Consider the following 18,965-nt stretch of genomic DNA (forward strand, 5'->3'; position numbering starts at 1 on the left):
CACTTGATAGACAACTTAGGGTCTTTATGTAAGGCTTTTTCGAAAGAAGGCCATATGTAGACTGTGGGTGTGGTAAGATACAGTTTGGACATAGAGCGCATGACATTGGTGGTGACGTAGACAAAATAGCTTCCCTCATTCGAAGCATGAATGTAAACTTTGTCGAGCTGTTCCGGCGTCATGGGATTTCTTAGGCGGATCAACATAGGGATAAAATGGCACTGATGGCAGCCAGTGTTTCTCTCGTACTAGTCGGGGCAGTCGATAGGTAGTGTTTCAGTAGGCGTGGCCCGCACCTAAATATGACTGGCAAGGGAAGACTAGCACAGCTGAGACATGATAAGTAAGATTCTCAGCCACCTGTGTAATAGCTCTCTGGAACAGGGCATTTTCCCTGATAGACTGAAATATGCTATTGTTATATCTTTGCATAAAAAGGGGGATAGATCTGATGTCAACAATTACCGTCCAATCTCCCTTCTAACAGCTTTATCCAAAATTTTTGAGAAAGTAATGTGTTCAAGAGTAGCTTCACATATCTGTAAAAATGAAGTACTAACAAAATGTCAGTTTGGTTTCCAGAAAGGTTTTTCAACAGAAAATGCCATATATGCTTTCACCAGTCAAATTTTGAATGATATGAATAACCGAACACCACCCATTGGGATTTTTTGTGATCTCTCAAAGGCTTTTGATTGTGTAAATCATGAAATTCTGCTAGACAAGCTCAAGTATTGTGGCATGAGTGGGACAGTGCACAAATGGTTTAATTCGTACCTAACTGGAAGAGTGTAGAAAGTTGAAATAAGTAGTTCTCATAACATGCAAAGATCAGCACATTCCTCAAACTGGGGAACTATCAAGAATGGGGTTCCACAAGGGTCAGTCTTGGGTCCTTTGTTGTTCTTATTATATATTAATGACTTGCCATTCTATATTCATGAAGAGGCAAAGTTAGTTCTCTTTGCTGATGATACAAGTATAGTAATCACACCTGACAAACAAGAATTAACTGATGAAATTGTCAATACTGTCTTTCAGAAAATTACTAAGTGGTTCCTTGTAAACGGACTCTCACTGAATTTTGGTAAGACACAGTACATACAGTTCCGTACAGTGAATGGTGTGACGCCATTAATAAATATAGACCTTAATCAGAAGCATATAGCTAAGGTAGAATATTCCAAATTTTTAGGTGTGTCCATTGATGAGAGATTAAATTGGAAGAAACACATTGATGATCTGCTGAAACGTTTGAGTTCAGCTACTTGTGCAATAAGGATCATTGAAAAATTTTGGTGATAAACATCTTAGTAAATTAGCTTACTACGCCCATTTTCACTCATTGTTTTCATATGGCATCATATTTTGGGGTAATTCATCACTGAGGAATAAAGTATTTATTGCACAAAAGCGTGTAATCAGAATAATAGCTGGAGTCCACCCAAGATCATCCTGCAGACATTTATTTAAGGATCTAGGGATATTCACAGTAGCTTCTCAGTATATATACTCTCTTATGAAATTTGTTATTAACAACCAAACCCAATTCAAAAGTAATAGCAGTGTGCATAACTACAATACTAGGAGAAAGGATGATCTTCACTATTCAAGATTAAATCTAACTTTGGCACAGAAAGGGGTGAATTATACTGGCACTAAAGTCTTTGGTCACTTACCAAATAGTATCAAAAGTCTGACAGATAACCAACAAGTATTTAAGAAGAAATTAAAAGAATTTCTGAATGACAACTCCTTCTACTCCATAGAGGAATTTTTAGATATAAATTAAGAAAAAAATATAAAAAATAAAAAAAATAAAAATAAAAATAAAAATAAAGAAAAACAAAAAACACAAAAAATAAAGTTGTTATATTAACTTAAGTATGTTGTTAAATTAACCTAATTATGTCATGTATTGGAAAATTCGACTCGTTCCACATCATTACGAAATATCGTATTCATGGTCCATGGAACTTGTATTAATCTAATCTAATCTAATCTAATCTAATGAAAGTATACTGGTTGGCTCTTGGCTGACACATGGTAAAATAGCTGTTTTCATCGGAAGGGGAAGTAAATCCAGACAACAGGCTTCCCTGCCAGAAGAGAATCTCACTCAGTGTAAATAAACTGCAATAATACTCGCGAAACAGATGCTGACAAACCAGATAGCACACTTACTGCATTACACAAAGAAAGAAAACCGATGGAAAAAGTAACATGCAACGTTGCACAGACTTAACAGTCCTTCCTGACAACAAGCAATCAATAAGTAATAAAATACTACAAACTGAAGTTCAGCTCCTATCTCGGAACTGTACAGTAGTTTGTGTCACTGACCATGTTAGGAACACGGAAATCCCACATGTAGCATTACTGTTGAATGAAAGGACACACTCTGACTGCAGGACTAATTCAAAGTGTGGAGGATCATGCATTTATATCAGAAAAGAAACAAAGTATAAATCAAGACATAATCTTAATACAGCAAGTGAAGATAAACACTTTGAAATATAAGCTAACAAGGCTTGATATCAACAAGAAATTGTTTGTGTATCAGTCACTCACTGAAGTGAGGACAATTGGATCTATCATTGACCGCAGGTCCGCAAAAGACAATAATCAGATATCAAAATATACGATTTTTCAAGGGAACCAACAAATCACAGTTGTGGTCATGTGTGTATAGAAAACAAAGTAAATGATAATTCTATAAGTTCTCAACTTTATTGAAACTGAACTTTGAAAAGACGTTCACAAAAGCATTCACATCAATAGCAAAGTCTTACAAAAACAAACGGATAAAGCAGTTAAAAGGAAGTCCTCCAAAACCCTCAGGTACCTCAGTTCCATAAAAAAACGTGTCATAATGAGCCAGATTCTTAAATTTTCGCCACTTCAAAAAGATTCACAGGAGGTAGCAGATTGGTAGAAAAATATCATTTAATTGCGAAATTGTATACCATACAAAGAATAAAAGCAAAGCGGTCTGCTATGTCAACGGATAAGAAACAGGAAGAGAAACAAAAGCGTAATAATATTCTGATAATGGAGAGGGGATAGAGTAATAACTGATCCAGATAACTTGAAAGACTATGTGAATGAGAATTTTTCAAGCACTGCAGAAAAATTACAAAAAAGTCGCAAAAACAAATAAAATACTGTAAATAATTGTGCAATATATGCGATAATGTTATTACCAATCACAGAGCACGAATTGAGTAAAATTTCACAAAACCCAAACAAAAAATCTGTAAACTTAGATAAAGTACAAATACGTCTTCTGAAGCAATGCATTCTGAGTATACAACTTCCTTAAAAAACATAAAAAATTATTTGCTGGGCCTCTCCTAGAGAAAGACAGTATAGAAGACAGAAAAAAAATCTGTCCCGTTTCCCTGCTGTGATCATTTTCAAAGATAATGGAATAATGTATGAGTGGTAGATTAATCAAGTACGTGAATAAATACATACATGTAAGTGAATGACAGCTGTGTTCTGAAGTGGTAGAAGTACAGTATCTGACGTAGTAGAATACACCAAAGTAGTACTTGATGCTGTTGACAAGAATCAGCATAACACAGGCGAATTCTTAGTTGTTTCAAAGGTTTTTGACATTGTTGACCATAAGATTCTATTAAATAAGGTAGAATCTTTGGGAATAAAAGATATATTTGATTACTGGTTGTGATCATACTTAGCAGATTGAGTACAAAGAGTAGAGATAACATCAACCTCAAGTTTAGGCTTTTAGTGAAACACTTTTCAGAGCTAGAATGCCTTACATGGTAGCATATTAAAGTCAATACTGTTCCTAAAATACATCAATGATTTTCTCAATAGTGTAAGTTACGGAAAAAACCTTCTACTGGGCCGCGCGAGGTATCCTCGTGGTCTTAGGCACCTCGCCACGGATCGCTCGGCTCCTCCCAATTGGAGGTTCGAGTCCTTCCTCAGACATGGATGTGTGTGTTGTTCTTAGCGTAAGTTAGTTTAAGTTAGCTGGGAAAACAAATGAAGGACGTTCACAGTTGATTCATATGCAATAAAGTGACATTGAACAACAAAAGCTATGAATTTCAGGTTGCATAGAAAAAATGCCACCGTTAAATTTAATGTGGATGGTATCTCTATAGGTTGCATAACGAACACAAAATTTCTAGGAATGAGTATTCATTCTAGCTGAAGTGGTGTGAACACACAAAGTACATTCAGCTCTTGGCCACGCAATTCTTCGGAAAAGAAACGCACTGAAAATGACCACGAGACTCTAAAATTCCCATTTTTTATACAAATGATTTTTCAGTTTCGAGACGAGGCAGAGCACGAGAATTAAATTTTATAAGTAACTCAGCAAACGTACTATGTCCCATAGAACTGATTGTTGTCCATGGTGTATGAGAATATTGTAATGAGTAAAAAGTTTGTGCTCCAGATTACAGGGGGGGGGGGGGGCGGGGGTAAAATACCTCCTTTTGCTCGCCCCCCTCCTTGGTGTACCATAAATTTCTCTTATTGCCGATTCGATTCCGTATCTCCTCATTAATTTCTAGATTTACACATCAAATCTTCAGCATTCTTCTGTAGCGCTACATTTCAAAAGGTTCTATTGGCTTCTTGCCTGAACAGATTATCGTCGTAATTTGACGAGACAAATACCTTCAGGAGAGACTTCCGAATGTTATGTTGGACAGCCCTGATCGCATACAAACACTTTTTTATGCGTTCGACACTGTTCCATATAATATTTTATTACTAGTTCATTGGGATCACTACTGATCCCAATATGTTTACAAAATCTATGCTATCACGAAACGCCTTTTTTTTTTTTACACTTCCGGTCTGCTTATATTCTCTTTACTTCCGCCATCATCAGCCATTTTGCTGCCAAATATGGAAACTCAACCACTATTTTTAACTCCTTATTTCCCAAGCTAGGTCGTCAGTAGCGCCTGATTTAATTCTACTACATTCCGTTGCCCCCGTTTCACTTTTGTTGATGTTCATCTTATAACCTCTTTTACAGTTATTTTAAGTAAGGCTGCAGTCCAAACAGGATGGTAGAAGAGCTGAGAAAAATCTACGTCAACATCTGCGTAATTATTCTTGCTGCAATTCCCAATTAGCTGCTTGACAGAGGAGTCATCGAACCAGCTTCACACTCTTTATCCACCGTTCCATTCTTGAACAGCGCGAGGGAAGAACGAAGACAAATCCTTCCGTGCCCGATCTAATTTCTGTTATTATATTACGATGACCATTTGCTCCTATGTAGCTGAGCGTAAACAGCATATTTTCGCATTCGGAGGAGCAAGTTTGAAATTTCGTGAAAAAATCTCACCGCAATGAAAAAAGGCCTTTGTTTTAATTACTGCCGTGACACTCGGTCCCATATTTCACGACAAAACAAAATGAGCTGCCCTTCTTTGAAATTTTCAGATGTCCTCTGTTTACCTCATCCGAAGAGATTCCTTGCAGCGCAGCACTACTCCAGTAGAGAACGGACAAACGTCGTTTAGGCGGTTTCTTTAGCAGATCTGTTCCATCTTCCAAGTGTAGGGACAATAAAACGCACATTTTGTATGTGATTTCAGAATTTAAGTTATCTATTATTCCAATCCCTAGGTATTTAGTTGAATAGGCATCCTTTAGATTTTACGATTTATTGTGTAGTGGAAATTTAACAAAATGGTTCAAATGGCTCTGAGCACTATGCGACTTAACTTCTGAGATCATCAGTCCCTTAGAACTTAGAACTACTTAAACCTAACTAACCTAAGGACATCACACACATCCATGCCCGAGGCAGGATTCGAACCTGCGACCGTACCAGTTCCAGACTGAAGCGCCTAGAACCGCTCGGCCATTCCGGCCGGCGAAATTTAATAGATTCCTTTTAGTGGTCATGTGGATGACTTCACACTTTTCCTTGTTTAGTGTCAATTGCCACTTTTCGCACCATACATACCGGGTGGTTATAATTATCCTTCCCCTATTTAACTCGGAAACTAATAACCGTAGGAGTGCCAAACTTGTTAGCATTCATGTCAAAGACATGGGGAAGAGAAATAATGCAGAATCAATTGAATAAAACACTTTTAATATTCTGCTACGGTGCATAATATCATTACATGTCCGTCCATTACTGCTACAAAAAGGGCTCAATATGGCGTCCATCAGTGTTCAGAAGATTCTGAAAGCGCAGGATTGCATTCTACTGAGCAGGACGAAGCATGTATGTAGGTATGCTGGCTACCTCTATTGATATACTGAGCTTCAGATCATCACACGTCTGAATGTTCCCCTGGTAAACCCGTCCTTCGGGTAACTCCACAACCAGAAATCACAGGGAGTGAGATCATGTGACGGCTCTGGCGAAGCATTTGGAAACGATCAGCTGATAATTCGATCGTTTCCAAATGTGTTTCTGAGAAGCAGGTTAACTTCACGAGCGATGTGCGGTGGGGCCACAACTTCCATGAGAACTGTTCAATGCGTCTCTTCCTGTAGGGCGGATACGACATGCTGGCGAAGCGTATCGTAGTAACGCTGGCCTGTTAGCCTGCGTGTCTTTGGTCCTTGAGCGCCAACCTGTTCAAAAAGGAGTGGGCCAATGATGAACGTTGCCGTGAAGTCACACCATACGGTGATGCGTTCGTCTGTCCATAGGATGGTCCAGGGAGAGCGAAGTCAAAACGTCGTTGTGCGTCCTACGGTGCAAGCTGCTGTAAGACAGGGATCTTGCACGTATACCATTTGGGAATGGTTCGAAGCACCTTCCGTACAGTGGAGCACGGGATATTCAGCTGTCGTGACACAGCAGGGGCACTGCCTGACGATCGGGAATCACGCGCAGCGTTGTCTCCCATAGCAACAGCGATTTCATCAACCACATGTGGTGCAACCCGCCGTCGACCTCTTCCCGGAGCGACGTCCAGTTGTCCAGTTGATTTGAACTTTTACATCATGCTCCGCACAGCAGGTGGAGAGGGTCGTCCCTTCCGTAATCCTTTCAGTCAGCCATATTCTCGAAGTGCAGCTGCAGCATTATTGTTGTTTTGAAATTAGAGTTTCAACAATAATGCCCTGCTCCTTTTCTCCAAGCTGATGTTGACACGTCAACAAGTGCACTGCGACTGGTCAGCTGTGTGAGACTATGGATCACGATGACTGATCACGGCACCTGGAGGCCATAACTGGAACTGGACGGTGGCGCTGTGACGCATGAAAATCATTGACCCCATACTCTGGACATTAATGCTACCAAGTTTGGTACTTGTACGGTAATTAGTTTCCGTGTTATAACATGTTAAATAGGTAAAGCTTAATTATAACCACCCGGTATATTTTGTCTGAATTATTTTCTTTACTGAGAAGCCTATTTTGATGATGTTACAAAGAGCCCTTACTCGTTTAGAGTACTAGAGGATAAACACTGAACTGACAGCTGTCTGATGTTGCAGTGGCGACGGAAGAGGGGGGCCCTTGCAGCGAGTCTGTGCAGTGTCAGCCGCTGATGGGCCAATACTCGACATGCAACACGACCACCGGCTCGTGCGTCTGCTTGGCCGGGATGCACTTCGCAGATGGCGCCTGCTGGAACAACACAGGTAGACTTTGTGTCAGTGCCTCGTCTGAGACCGACACCGTCGTTTTACCACACTTGATCTCCTTCATGTTCACTTTATCTGACCACCCGACCCGAACTGTTAGCTTGTAGGGACTCAATATTAGTTTGTAAGAACTGCCTTTATTTTATCTAGAGAGGAGGACAGAGAAAAAGAGAGAAACGAAGAGAGAGAGTGAGTGAGAGAGAGAGAGAGAGAGAGAGATGGATTTTGGAGCTTACACGGTTGCAGCGAGTTTTAGAGATATTCTGCGATTAAAGAAATTGAAATTATTTTCCAATTTATTATTTCTATTATTGTGATTAATCTGCTCCTAAAATGATTTGAAATGATTAAAAAGACCTTAACCAACACCACAATAAAGGGTAAGTCTAGAGCAACACTTTCAGTTTTAATAGTGTGCTTGATATGGTGATCAGGGAACGACGACGAGAACTGAAAGAAGTGGGTGAACTGCGATTGGGGTGCAAGAAGAACAGGTGTACAAATAGACTGTCCAGCTTTCGCAGACGATATTGTGACATTCTAGGAATCATTGCATGACATGACTAATCGATCCATCCAGCTCTAGAGAAAAGCAGCTGAAGTGGGTTTATAGATTTCTGCGGGGTAGTGAGGTATTGAATCGAGGTGAGGTAGTGAATTGAGGACTGTTGGGAAACCACAACAGATGATAATCGAAGCGTTTGAGACATGGTGCTACAAAAGAATTTAAAAATTAAGTAGAATGATATGATGAGGAATGAGGAGGTTCTCCACAGAACCGGCAAAGAAAGGAACATATGGAAAACACTGTGAAGATGAGGTAACAGACGACAGGACATGTGTTAAGACACAGGGGAATATCTCCGTGATATTAGAGAGAGATTTTAATACCTACAACAAATACTTGAGGACGAAGGGTTCAAGTGTTACCTGAGATGAAGTGGTTAGCGCAGAAGAGGAATTGCCAACATCAAAACAGACTGACGACAAAAAAAAAAAATAGAGAAGCCATAGTATGCAACAACGTCAAGACAGTTCCTAAATAAATGACGTTCGTGTGAGTAGAAACGAGGAATGTAGCGAGAACTGAAAAAACTTGTTTGACCGAAATAGAAGCTATCATAAAACGAATAAACAAGGTGACTTTTTGTATATAGGCTGACCATGGACAAGTTCAAAAATGGTTCAAATGGCTCTGAGCACTATGGGACTTAACTTCTGAGATCATCAATCCCCTAGAACTTAAAACTACTTAAACCTGCCTAACCTAAGGACAGCACACACATCCATGCCGGGGCAGTATTCGAACCTGCGACCGTAGCGGTCGCGCGGTTCCAGACTGTAGCACCTAGAACTGCTCAGCCACACCGGCCGGCCATGGACAAGTAAGACAAGAAGAAACTTCAGTCAATGCAAAATTAAGGCTTTAACAGTGATTCGCCCCGAAGCTTTATGGCTAGCAGGAAGGGCTAACTCTTGTAACAACAGGGTTACTTAGGAGACTAGAACCTGTGGAACGAAGGATTCTTAAGAGAATATTGCGAACTCAAAAAAGAGGAGCCAATGTATAAGATGAGCGAACCAATTATTGTACACCCAGATAAAGAAACCTCGGACGTTGGACTATGTTCTTCGGGCTAATACTTAGAACGGACAAGGAGAAGTTGACATTTTAGATACTGCACAAATTCCTTGTTCAACAAGAAAATCAAAGTAACTGGAATCAAAGGCAGTAACACAGAAAAAATAAATTTGAAACAAAGTACCACTCAAATCAAAAACTAAGGCTGCCGTAGCTTTCCAGGACAGAATTAGACTCAGGATAAAAACTTCATGGATGGAACAGTGAGGAAGGTTTCATAGCTTAAGAATAAAGAATAAAGACACCGACAAAAATACCTTATTCGAATTCATGTGATGTGCGAAGCCGAAAAGGAGAAGATTGTTGGTACTCACATTTGCTGGTACTCCACTGGACCAAGTGATGTACTAGGCTCATTTCAAAATTTCTTTTAGCTTTTCATTGTCTCCAGATTACTTTCACTGTCTTATAACGGGCCCTTTTCCTATCCTCTTATCAGCTCGTTATGGATTAGGTTTTCCTGGCTGGCCAACAAGTCAGTCATTAATTTTTGTGACTAAAATTTTTCCTACCTACATTTCGTTTATATAAATTCCCCCCCCCCCCACTCCCCCCTGGCAATTGGTTTGTACCGTTTTAATTTTATTAGCCCGTAATATAGCATTTTCTTCTCCAACAATTACAGCTAATTTTCTTTTGACAAATTTACATTCTTTCTTTAGTTGCAATCTCGGTTTGGTTACGTTTCATTTATGTGATGTATAACTGTTTCTTGCTCTAGTGTAGAAAATAGTATAATTTAGCAATGATGTCACAAAATCAGTTCGTAACTTTTTATATTTAGGGATACTGAAGATATATACTGACTGCTGGAGAGATTACTTTAAAAAAGTCTTAAGGAAGTGTTTTCTAAGCGCAAATCGCTTATCCTAATAACGTTCACTCAATGAGCGTCACTGTTACTGAAAATTAACCGAGTTATGTGCCACAATATGGTATAACAGAGTGGAAACAATAAAGTAATAGTAGCTTTATGCAGGGTGTCGCAGAAGGAATGATAAGTATTCAGAATATGGCAATACGACAGGAACGACCATTCGAAGCAAAAATGTTTTGTAAACATGGGCTCTAAAACGCATACCTTAAGAGCTGTGAGCACTTGTTCAGGGTTCTTGTTTGGATCCACGCTACCATCTCTCAGACCATGGAAAGCATAGAGATTGCTTTAAACGTGATTTGTTTCACAGTATCAAAGGTGATGATGGTGATTGGTTTGTGGGGCGCTCAACTGCACGGTCATCAGCGCCCGTACAAAGTCCCAGCTTTTACACAGTACAATTTTTTTAGACAGTCCAATCTAGCCACTGTAACGAATGATGATGATGATGAAATGATGAGGACAATACAAACACCCAAGCCCCGGGCAGAGAAAACCCCTAACCCGGCCGAGAATCGAACCCAGGACCCCGTGATCCAGAGGCAGTAACGCTAACCACTAGACCACGAGCGTCGATGATGAAGAAGTGCTCAAGCTCTTAAGGCATTCTTTTTAGAGGCCACGTTTATTGAACGTTTATGGTTCGAATGGTCGTTCCTGTCATATCCCCGAATATTGACCATTCCTCGTGGAACACTGAATAATAATGGAAATAGGATTGCGCCTTGAGCAAATACAGTTTTCTGCTTTAACGCCGATAAACGTTTCCCTGAAATTTCACATTCATCAACGAGTTCATTTTATTTTCTGTCGGGTGATAGTCAAAAATTTCGCACGATAATATCAACATTATTGCGATTATTACGCTTATAGTCATCAAATTATTAAAAAAATACAGGGCGTTAAAAAAAGATTCCTTATTTTGAGAGGTGGTATTATGGGCCAAATGAAGACAAAAAAACCGCCCGGGATTAGCCGAGCGGTCTAAGGCGCAGCAGTCATGGTTTGTGCGGCTGGTCCCGGTGGAGGTTCGAGTCCTGCCTCGGGCATGGGTGTGTGTGTTTGTCCTTCGGATAGTTTAGGTTAAGTAGTGTGTAAGCCTAGGGACTGATGACCTTAGCAGTTAAGTCCCATAAGATTTCACACACATTTGGACATTTGAAGACAAAAGTATCCAGTAAACATGGGCTCTAAAATGCATAGCTTAGGAGCTATGAGCACTTTTTCATCTTCGCTGCTGTGAAACATCTCTTCTAATGCAAGCTCTTCGCTATTGCGAAAGACCTATATAATTCAGTAAACAAATGAAGATGGTTTTACATTATAGTTTTGTCTTTCCATTTACCAGCGTAAAAAAATGGTTCAAATGGCTCTGAGAACTATGGGACTTAACATCTGAGGTCATGTCCCATAGACTTAGAACTACCTAAACCTAACTAACCTAAGGACATCACACACATCCATGCCCGAGGCAGGATTCGAACCTGCGACCGTAGCAGCAGCGCGGCTCTGGACTGGAGTGCCCAGAACCGCTCGGCCACAGAGGCCGGCCTTCACTAGCGTAACGGAAAACTACTATTCCATATGGGAAATAGCAGAGAGGATTTTGTGTTGTGGTCAGGCAAATGGAGCCAACCGTCGGCCGGTGTCCTGCATGCTGGAAAATTTCCAGCGAATAGGATATTCCCTAGTATCAAACAGCTTAACTAGTGTGAGATTTTCACTCTGCAGCGGAGTGTGCGCTGATATGAAACTTCCTGGCAGGTTAAAACTGTGTGCCCAACCGAGACTCGAACTCGGGACCTTTGCCTTTCGCGGGCAAGTGCTCTACCACACTTGCGCCCGAAAGGCAAAGGTCCCGAGTTCGAGTCTCGGTCGGGCACACAGTTTTAATCTGCCAGGAAGTTTCATATCAGCGCACACTCCACTGCAGAGTGAAAATCTCATTCTGGAAACATCCCCCAGGCTGTGGGTAAGCCATGTCTCCGCAGTATCTTTTTTTTCAGGAGTGCTAGTTCTGCAAGGTTCGCAGGAGAGCTTCTGTAAAGTTTGGAAGGTAGGAGACGAGATACTGGCAGAAGAAAAGCTGTGAGGACCGGGCGTGAGTCGTGCTTCGGTAGCTCAGATGGTAGAGCACTAGCCCGCGAAAGGCAAAGGTCCCGAGTTCGAGTCTCGGTCGGGCACACAGTTTTAATCTGCCAGGAAGTTTCAGCTTAACTAGTGTTAGGTAACGTCGGTTCCTATCAGATGAATGGTCTGTCCTGCTAGAGGAGAAACCTTTCCGACAAGGTCTGGAGATGTGGTTCATGGTCGATGGAGGACCAGTCCATTTTCTGCGAAATGTTCTTGAACAACTCACACGAATATTTAATTTGCAGTGGCTTTGTCGGGTAGATCCCGCGCGTTGGCCAGTTAGTTTCCCTGATAACAAAGAGCTTGCAGTAGAAGAGAAGTGTTTCACAGTAGCGAAAATGAACAAGTGCTCGTAGCTCTTAAGGTATGCATTACAGAGCCCATGTTTGCCGTACATTTTTGTTGTTTTGGTCCATACTGTCACATACATGGAACACTTTTTTTTAACACTCTGGTTTCACCTTGAGTCGCATACTGAGGTTCGTGTAGCAGTTTATCATTTGCCGTCAGGTTATACATTGCTCCAGTTTGTCATCCGCAACTAATCAGACTTCTCAATAGTGTATTACATATATTTACCGAAACGTTAGGGCTTCAATAAGACTGTTGTTTTTATTCGCTTCACTTCCCTTTTCTTGCTTCACTCTAACATTAATAAGCAGAATCTAATTTCCACGTATTTTCCAAAGCACACATGGACAAAAAATAAGTTTCAACCACAAGATAAACAGTAGCTCTGTTATAAATAGACAGTCTGGTAGATTACCATAGGCCTTTCGTTTCTCTACGTCTTCTAACAACCCTATCACAACAAAGACCAAAAGTTAATCATGATTGTGGTGTTGCTCACGCTGCTAAATATTTAATTTTCGAGCACAACAAAGTTATTATGTGGCAGGTGTCATTAGAGCACAGTTAATAAAGTCATTTCAATCTAATAATGAATAAACTAGGCACTCATCTTTTCGAGTTTCCTACGCTGGCCTCGTTGTAAAATCATGTCTCAATCGTCGAAAATCTAGGTGGTGATGATTCCAAGCTCGGATGCAAAGAGGCCTAGGTTTTATTATATGCGATATTCAAAAGTTTTATAGATGTGTTTCACAAACCATTCTTGAAGATTACACTTTTGCAGGACAATGGTGATGTAAAAAAGTAATCAGCACTCCGAATTTAAGTTACACTTCTTTTTTATTACTTTTGCTGCAATATCACGTAACACACAAAACATCACTTCTCAATACAAAACATACCTGAAAACATCTTCCTCACTGTTAAAGTTCACTTTTTATAAGCTGACGACAATATGCGTCTTTCCAACATGACGTCCAAGACTTCTTTTCTCTGGGTCCGACTCTCTAACTAACTAATAATCGCTTACGCACCCAAAAATCAGAGTTACAAGTACGACAAAGATCATAGTGACAAAAGAAAGAATACACATAAGAACAATATCACTGCAACATAAACATATCGATGTACCAAGGTACCTCTACATTAATGAAATCAAATCTGAATGTTGTCTCAGAAATATGTTAACTACTTTACGGAAACACAGTAGAATATTACTGGTATCGAGAGGTTCAGGTGAGGTGCCGTAATGGTTACGTAATTCAAGTACCATTACGGTCTATGATAATAAAGAGAATTTTCACCTTCATTTTACACTTCAGACAGTCTTCTACGTGCAATACAGATAGAATTGGCTTTCAGAATTACAGTGTATGTGATGTGTGTTGCAGTGCTGGGTAGTAGCTGCTCGCGATCTAGCGAGTGCTTCGTCGTCGGCAGCCGAGACGGTTTGGAATGCCGGAACGGCTTCTGCGAGTGCAAGTTCGAGTATGTGGCCACCGAAGACCGCTCTGCGTGCGTCTCAGGTGAGTTTGTCTTCTCGACACAGTTGAGTCAGCGCCATCGTACAGGGAGCTGATTAGCTGCTGGGAGAGGCAGCAGACAAATGAAACTTTGGCGCTACTATAAAGCCTTCAAATTCTAGAAGTATGAACAAAATGGAATAGTGCTATTTCTAGCATGCTCTTCGGAGACTTCTCAGAAGAATTCAATTGGAATGTAATTCGCCCTCAGGAGAAATCTCTTGCAAAATTCGAGGTCTAACTTCTTTTATCGTCGATTATTGAGTGGGATCCTTACCAAGTTGGCTTAAAGCAAGTAGTAATAAAACTCAGAGAAGACCCATGCAGTTCGACATACACTGAAACGCCAAAGAAACTGGTACAGGCATGCGTGTTCAAATATGGGGGTATGTAAACAGGCAGAATAAGGCGCTGCCGTCGTGAGTTTGAAAGTGGTGTTATACTCGGCGCACGACAGATGGAATACAGGAAGGTAACGATGAAGTGGGAATTTCCCGTGCGACGCTTTCACGAGAATCCCGTAAAACATCAAATCTCTGACATCGCTGTGGCCGGAAAAAGATCCTGACACAACGGGACCAACAACGACTGAAGAGAATAGTTCAACGTGACAAAAGTGCAATCCTTCCGCAAATTGCTGCAGATTTCAATGCTGGGCCATCAACAAGTGTCAGCATGCGAACCATTCAACGAAACATCGATATGGGCTTTCGGAGCCGAAGGTCCACTCGAGTACCCTTGGGACTGCACGAAACAAAGATTTATGCGGCGTCTAGGCCCGTCATCACCGACGTTGGACTGTTGATGACTGGAAACATGTTGCCTGGTCGGACGAGCCTCGTTTCAAATTGAATCGAGCGGATGGACGTGTACGGATATGAAGACAACCTCATGAATCCGTGGACCCTACATGTTAGTGGGGGACTGTTCAAGCTGGTGTAGGCTCTGTAATGGTGTGGGGCGTGTGCAGTTGCAGTGATATGGGACCCCTGATACTTTTAGATACGACTCTGACAGATGACATGTACTTAAGTATCCTGTCTGATCACCTGCATCCATTCATGTCCATTTTGCATCCTGACGACTTTGGCAATTCCAATAGGAGATGCGACTCCCCATACGTCCAAAATTGCTACAGAGTGGCTCCAGGAACCCTCTTCTGAGTTTAAGCACTTCCGCTGGCCACCAAACTCCCTATACATGACATTATTGAGCATATCTGAAATGCCTTGCAACGTGCTGTTGAGAAGAGATCTCCACCCCTCATATTCTTACGAATTTATAGACAGTCCTGCAGGATTCATGGTGTCAGTTCCTTCCACCACTAGTTCAGACATTTTTCGAGTCGGCACTTCTGCGTGCTCGCGGGGGCCAAACGCGATATTAGACCGGTGCACCAGTTTCTTTGGCTTTTTAGTGTAGATTTTAATCACGAAGGATGGCTGTACTCATTTCTTAATGAGGAATGAGTGATTAGTTTCAGAAATCTACTCTCGATTGTAAGATCGCCCAGCAGATGTTTCGGTTACATCTCTACATCTTGATCATATATTCCGTGTAGTAAAGCGGATCGCGACATCTTCAGAGTTGCATTCAAAAATGGGCACTTTCTTTCTACGATTTTCCCCGTCCTCAAACAAAAAGCCTTAAACTATTTTGTGTGTGTGTGTGTGTGTGTGTGTGTGTGTGTGTGTGTGTGTGCGTGTGTGCGTGCACGTCTCTCAACAGTGGCGGTGACGAGCTAGTTTTATGTTTACAGGGGCGACTTCTGGGCTGCGTCTGGGTGCGTCGACGTCTGCGCTGCTCTTACTGGCTCTCTCTCTTCTCCGCAGCTCGCTATGCTGACGAACTGCCAGCACATCGGCATAATCTTGCAGAACTAGATCCTTTTTTGAGGGTTCTCTTTTGTAGAGCAACTAAGGAAATAACATGTTTACAATAATGAATGTTGACTAGTCATTTCTACGACGAGTCATAATACCCTTAGTCCTCCAGACTCAATGGATCAGCAGTTTTCTTCTTTGCCACGAATGCGTTAAAGCTTCACAAAAGGAAGCATGGCGCTAGTATGTATGACCAGGTTCCTTGTACAACGTATGACTCGTTTCGATGTCCACTTAATGAAGCAATATGATTTTTTTATCATTGCATTATGTAAACTCAGTATTTTTAAATACACTGTTGTCAAATAATGGTTATTTATTTTTATATATCTTTCAGTTTTCGTAATCTGGACTTTAAGAAAGTGAGTGATGTCTTCCAGTACTGTTTTACTCAACTGTGATAACGTCAAAGATGAAAACGGAAGTGTAAGAATGAATGTAATTGTAATAAATCTGAAATAAACAGTAATCTGTAAGGCGAGTATATTACTGCTACGTAGTGCCCATTTTACCAGCTGAATTCGAATAGATACGTCTTCTGCATCACAGCAGATCCTCAAACAACGAGGCCGCTTGATTTTACAGGAAATCCGAGCAAAGGCTTCGACAGAACAGATTAGTTACATAACTTTAGAATCTTTAGAATCTTTGATGTGAGTCAAATGCTAGTTTTGTTTTATCTGTGTTGGTTCATAGCAAAACGAGTCAAGATTGTATCAGTAAACAAATGCAACAATTAACACTTTCGTTGACTGAACAATATATTTTTGTAGTTCTCATTGGCATATTCCGAAGTAGCTCTTTCTTGCTCCGTCTTTTCGCACAACTGGCTTCCCTTTTAACGGAACAGATATTCTGGGTATCTTTTCCCTTACAGTGGCGATTACTTTAAACCACCACCTTTCTGTTTAATGACACCTTCCTTAAAAAAAGGACATGTTACTTAACTTATGACATTCTTTCACCATTCAAGGATACTGCGATTACGTCTTATTGGAGCACTCACCTTGTTAACGTTAAATTTTAGATGAGGGACTATATTGAAAATACTGACAAGAGGACAGGACTGCATCATAGGAGATCTATTAAGATATTCGGGAAGAACTCCCATGGTACTAGAGGACGCTATAGAGGATAAAAACTGTAGGTCAGACAGAGATTGGAATACATCCAACATATAATTGGCCTTGTAGGATCGAAGTGCTGCTAGGAGATGATATAGTCACAGGAGAGGAATTTTTAGCGGGCGGCATCAAAGCAATCAGGAGACATGGCTCAAAAAGGTAGGTTATAAAAAGAAAGAAGTGCATGAAGAATTCTCGGGAAAAATTACGTTATATATGTAAAATATGTTCTAGTTAACGCAATACAATTTTATTTTGTCAAATAATGACGCCATTATTAGAGAACACGGATATTATACGACTCAAAATGCTTAGACTGCACAGCAGCAACTAGCCACAATTTAGTTTTGGTTTACTTCATTCCGAACATATCATTATCGGTTTCGGATTTAGACATTCACCGTCAGATACCTTGCATGATTTTACAAAACTAAACCAACTTTTATGTGTCTTGGTGAAAGAACGTAATCCTCCTGAAAATAAAGATGTAAATTCGAAACAGATAACGATACGTTTTCAATGAAGGAAATCAAAACCAAATTGTCGTTGTTCACTGTTGTACATTATAAAAATTCCCTACAATATAATTTTGGTAAATTCATCTACCCACGAATTTTTTCAAATCTTCTATAGTTCTTGCATAATGAAATTTCAACAGTTAATTCTTTTCTGGCTGCACCACTTACAACCTCTTAACGCAGGGCTACAGTCAGAGAATGAAGCTGTGAAGTTCTCACTATTCATCTAATGGCTGACATAAGGTGCTGTTAATCTCTGAAGCATTGCGTTTCACGCTACGCCCATCTGCTTATTAATTCTTCCTCTCGCTATCCGTTCTACGTGATTTTACATCTTATAAAGTAAATTTGTAGGTCACGATTTACTGGGAGTTCAAGATGGGCGTTCAGCTGCCTGTTTGCAATTTATTTCAAATGAACGGACTTTGGCGACGGTGGCGCCCTTAAGCTATCCCTGTAATCGTATTGGGAAAAGCGGACCTACCGTTTAACGTGAAAACCAAAATAGGTGTAGTTTTTGGTATATTTTCGCATCATTGAGAAGTGAGGACTAGCACAAAGGCAGACCGATAAATTCCGCTGCCTGAGCAGGTTTTGATCCTGCAACCTTACAGACTAGACCACAAGCCGGATTGCATCGTGTATGCTACAGTTGTCTCATTTCTTTTACACTGCCTCCCTCGCTTTTAATAATTCTGTGATTATTCTCCACGTTTCTATACATAATTATCACATCTACCTTTCTGTCATTTTAAAGAAATATTCCACTCCTTGTGTGACTATGATCCAGTGCCCAGTGTCTGCGCTAATCCAAAGCCGTCTGAAATTCGATGTCGGAAATTGAAGAAACATACTCCGCAAAATTTCCGATTCAAATCCCTAATGGTGCACGAGAAGAGCAACGGTCTATGCTTCCCATCCCAAATTATCTTTCGTAATCACATCTTGATTTCTTTTGTTCAACAGTAAAACGTCCCATTTTGTGCAAGCTCTTTCCCATAGGCTTCCCATTGGGACATAGCATCTCTGTTACGCACTCATTCTCAGCCAAGCAGCGAAGAACTGTGCAGTACTTGACACGTATTGCGTCGTACTGTATAAGTCAGACGGTAGCGGGCAGATACATAAGAACAGTAAGTCATGGTTCTAGCATGACAGATGTGGGCCCTGATTCAGTAGCAGCAGCAAGAAAACAGCAACAGACCATTGTTTCCCAACGCTGTGTCCAATCAACGATATAATCACATAAACTCTCAGCAGATGTCCGTACAATAGTGTCCTGCACGGAAGATGGCATT

General features: G+C 40.7%; 1 protein-coding gene across 1 annotated transcript in view; it reads left to right on the top strand.

Moving 5' to 3' along the window:
- Positions 1-16,494, top strand: part of LOC126259606 (multiple epidermal growth factor-like domains protein 10) — a 151,919-nt gene extending 135,425 nt beyond the window's left edge. Inside the window, exons 12-14 of the mRNA XM_049956517.1 lie at positions 7,467-7,613; positions 14,011-14,145; positions 15,902-16,494. Of these exons, the coding sequence (XP_049812474.1) occupies positions 7,467-7,613; positions 14,011-14,145; positions 15,902-15,987 (368 nt within the window). The 3' untranslated portion in view covers positions 15,988-16,494. The remainder of the gene's footprint in view (positions 1-7,466; positions 7,614-14,010; positions 14,146-15,901) is intronic.
- Positions 16,495-18,965: the final 2,471 nt, after the last annotated feature.

Source organism: Schistocerca nitens, chromosome 5 (assembly GCF_023898315.1).
Source record: "Schistocerca nitens isolate TAMUIC-IGC-003100 chromosome 5, iqSchNite1.1, whole genome shotgun sequence".
In the NCBI taxonomy this organism is placed as follows: domain Eukaryota; kingdom Metazoa; phylum Arthropoda; class Insecta; order Orthoptera; family Acrididae; genus Schistocerca; species Schistocerca nitens.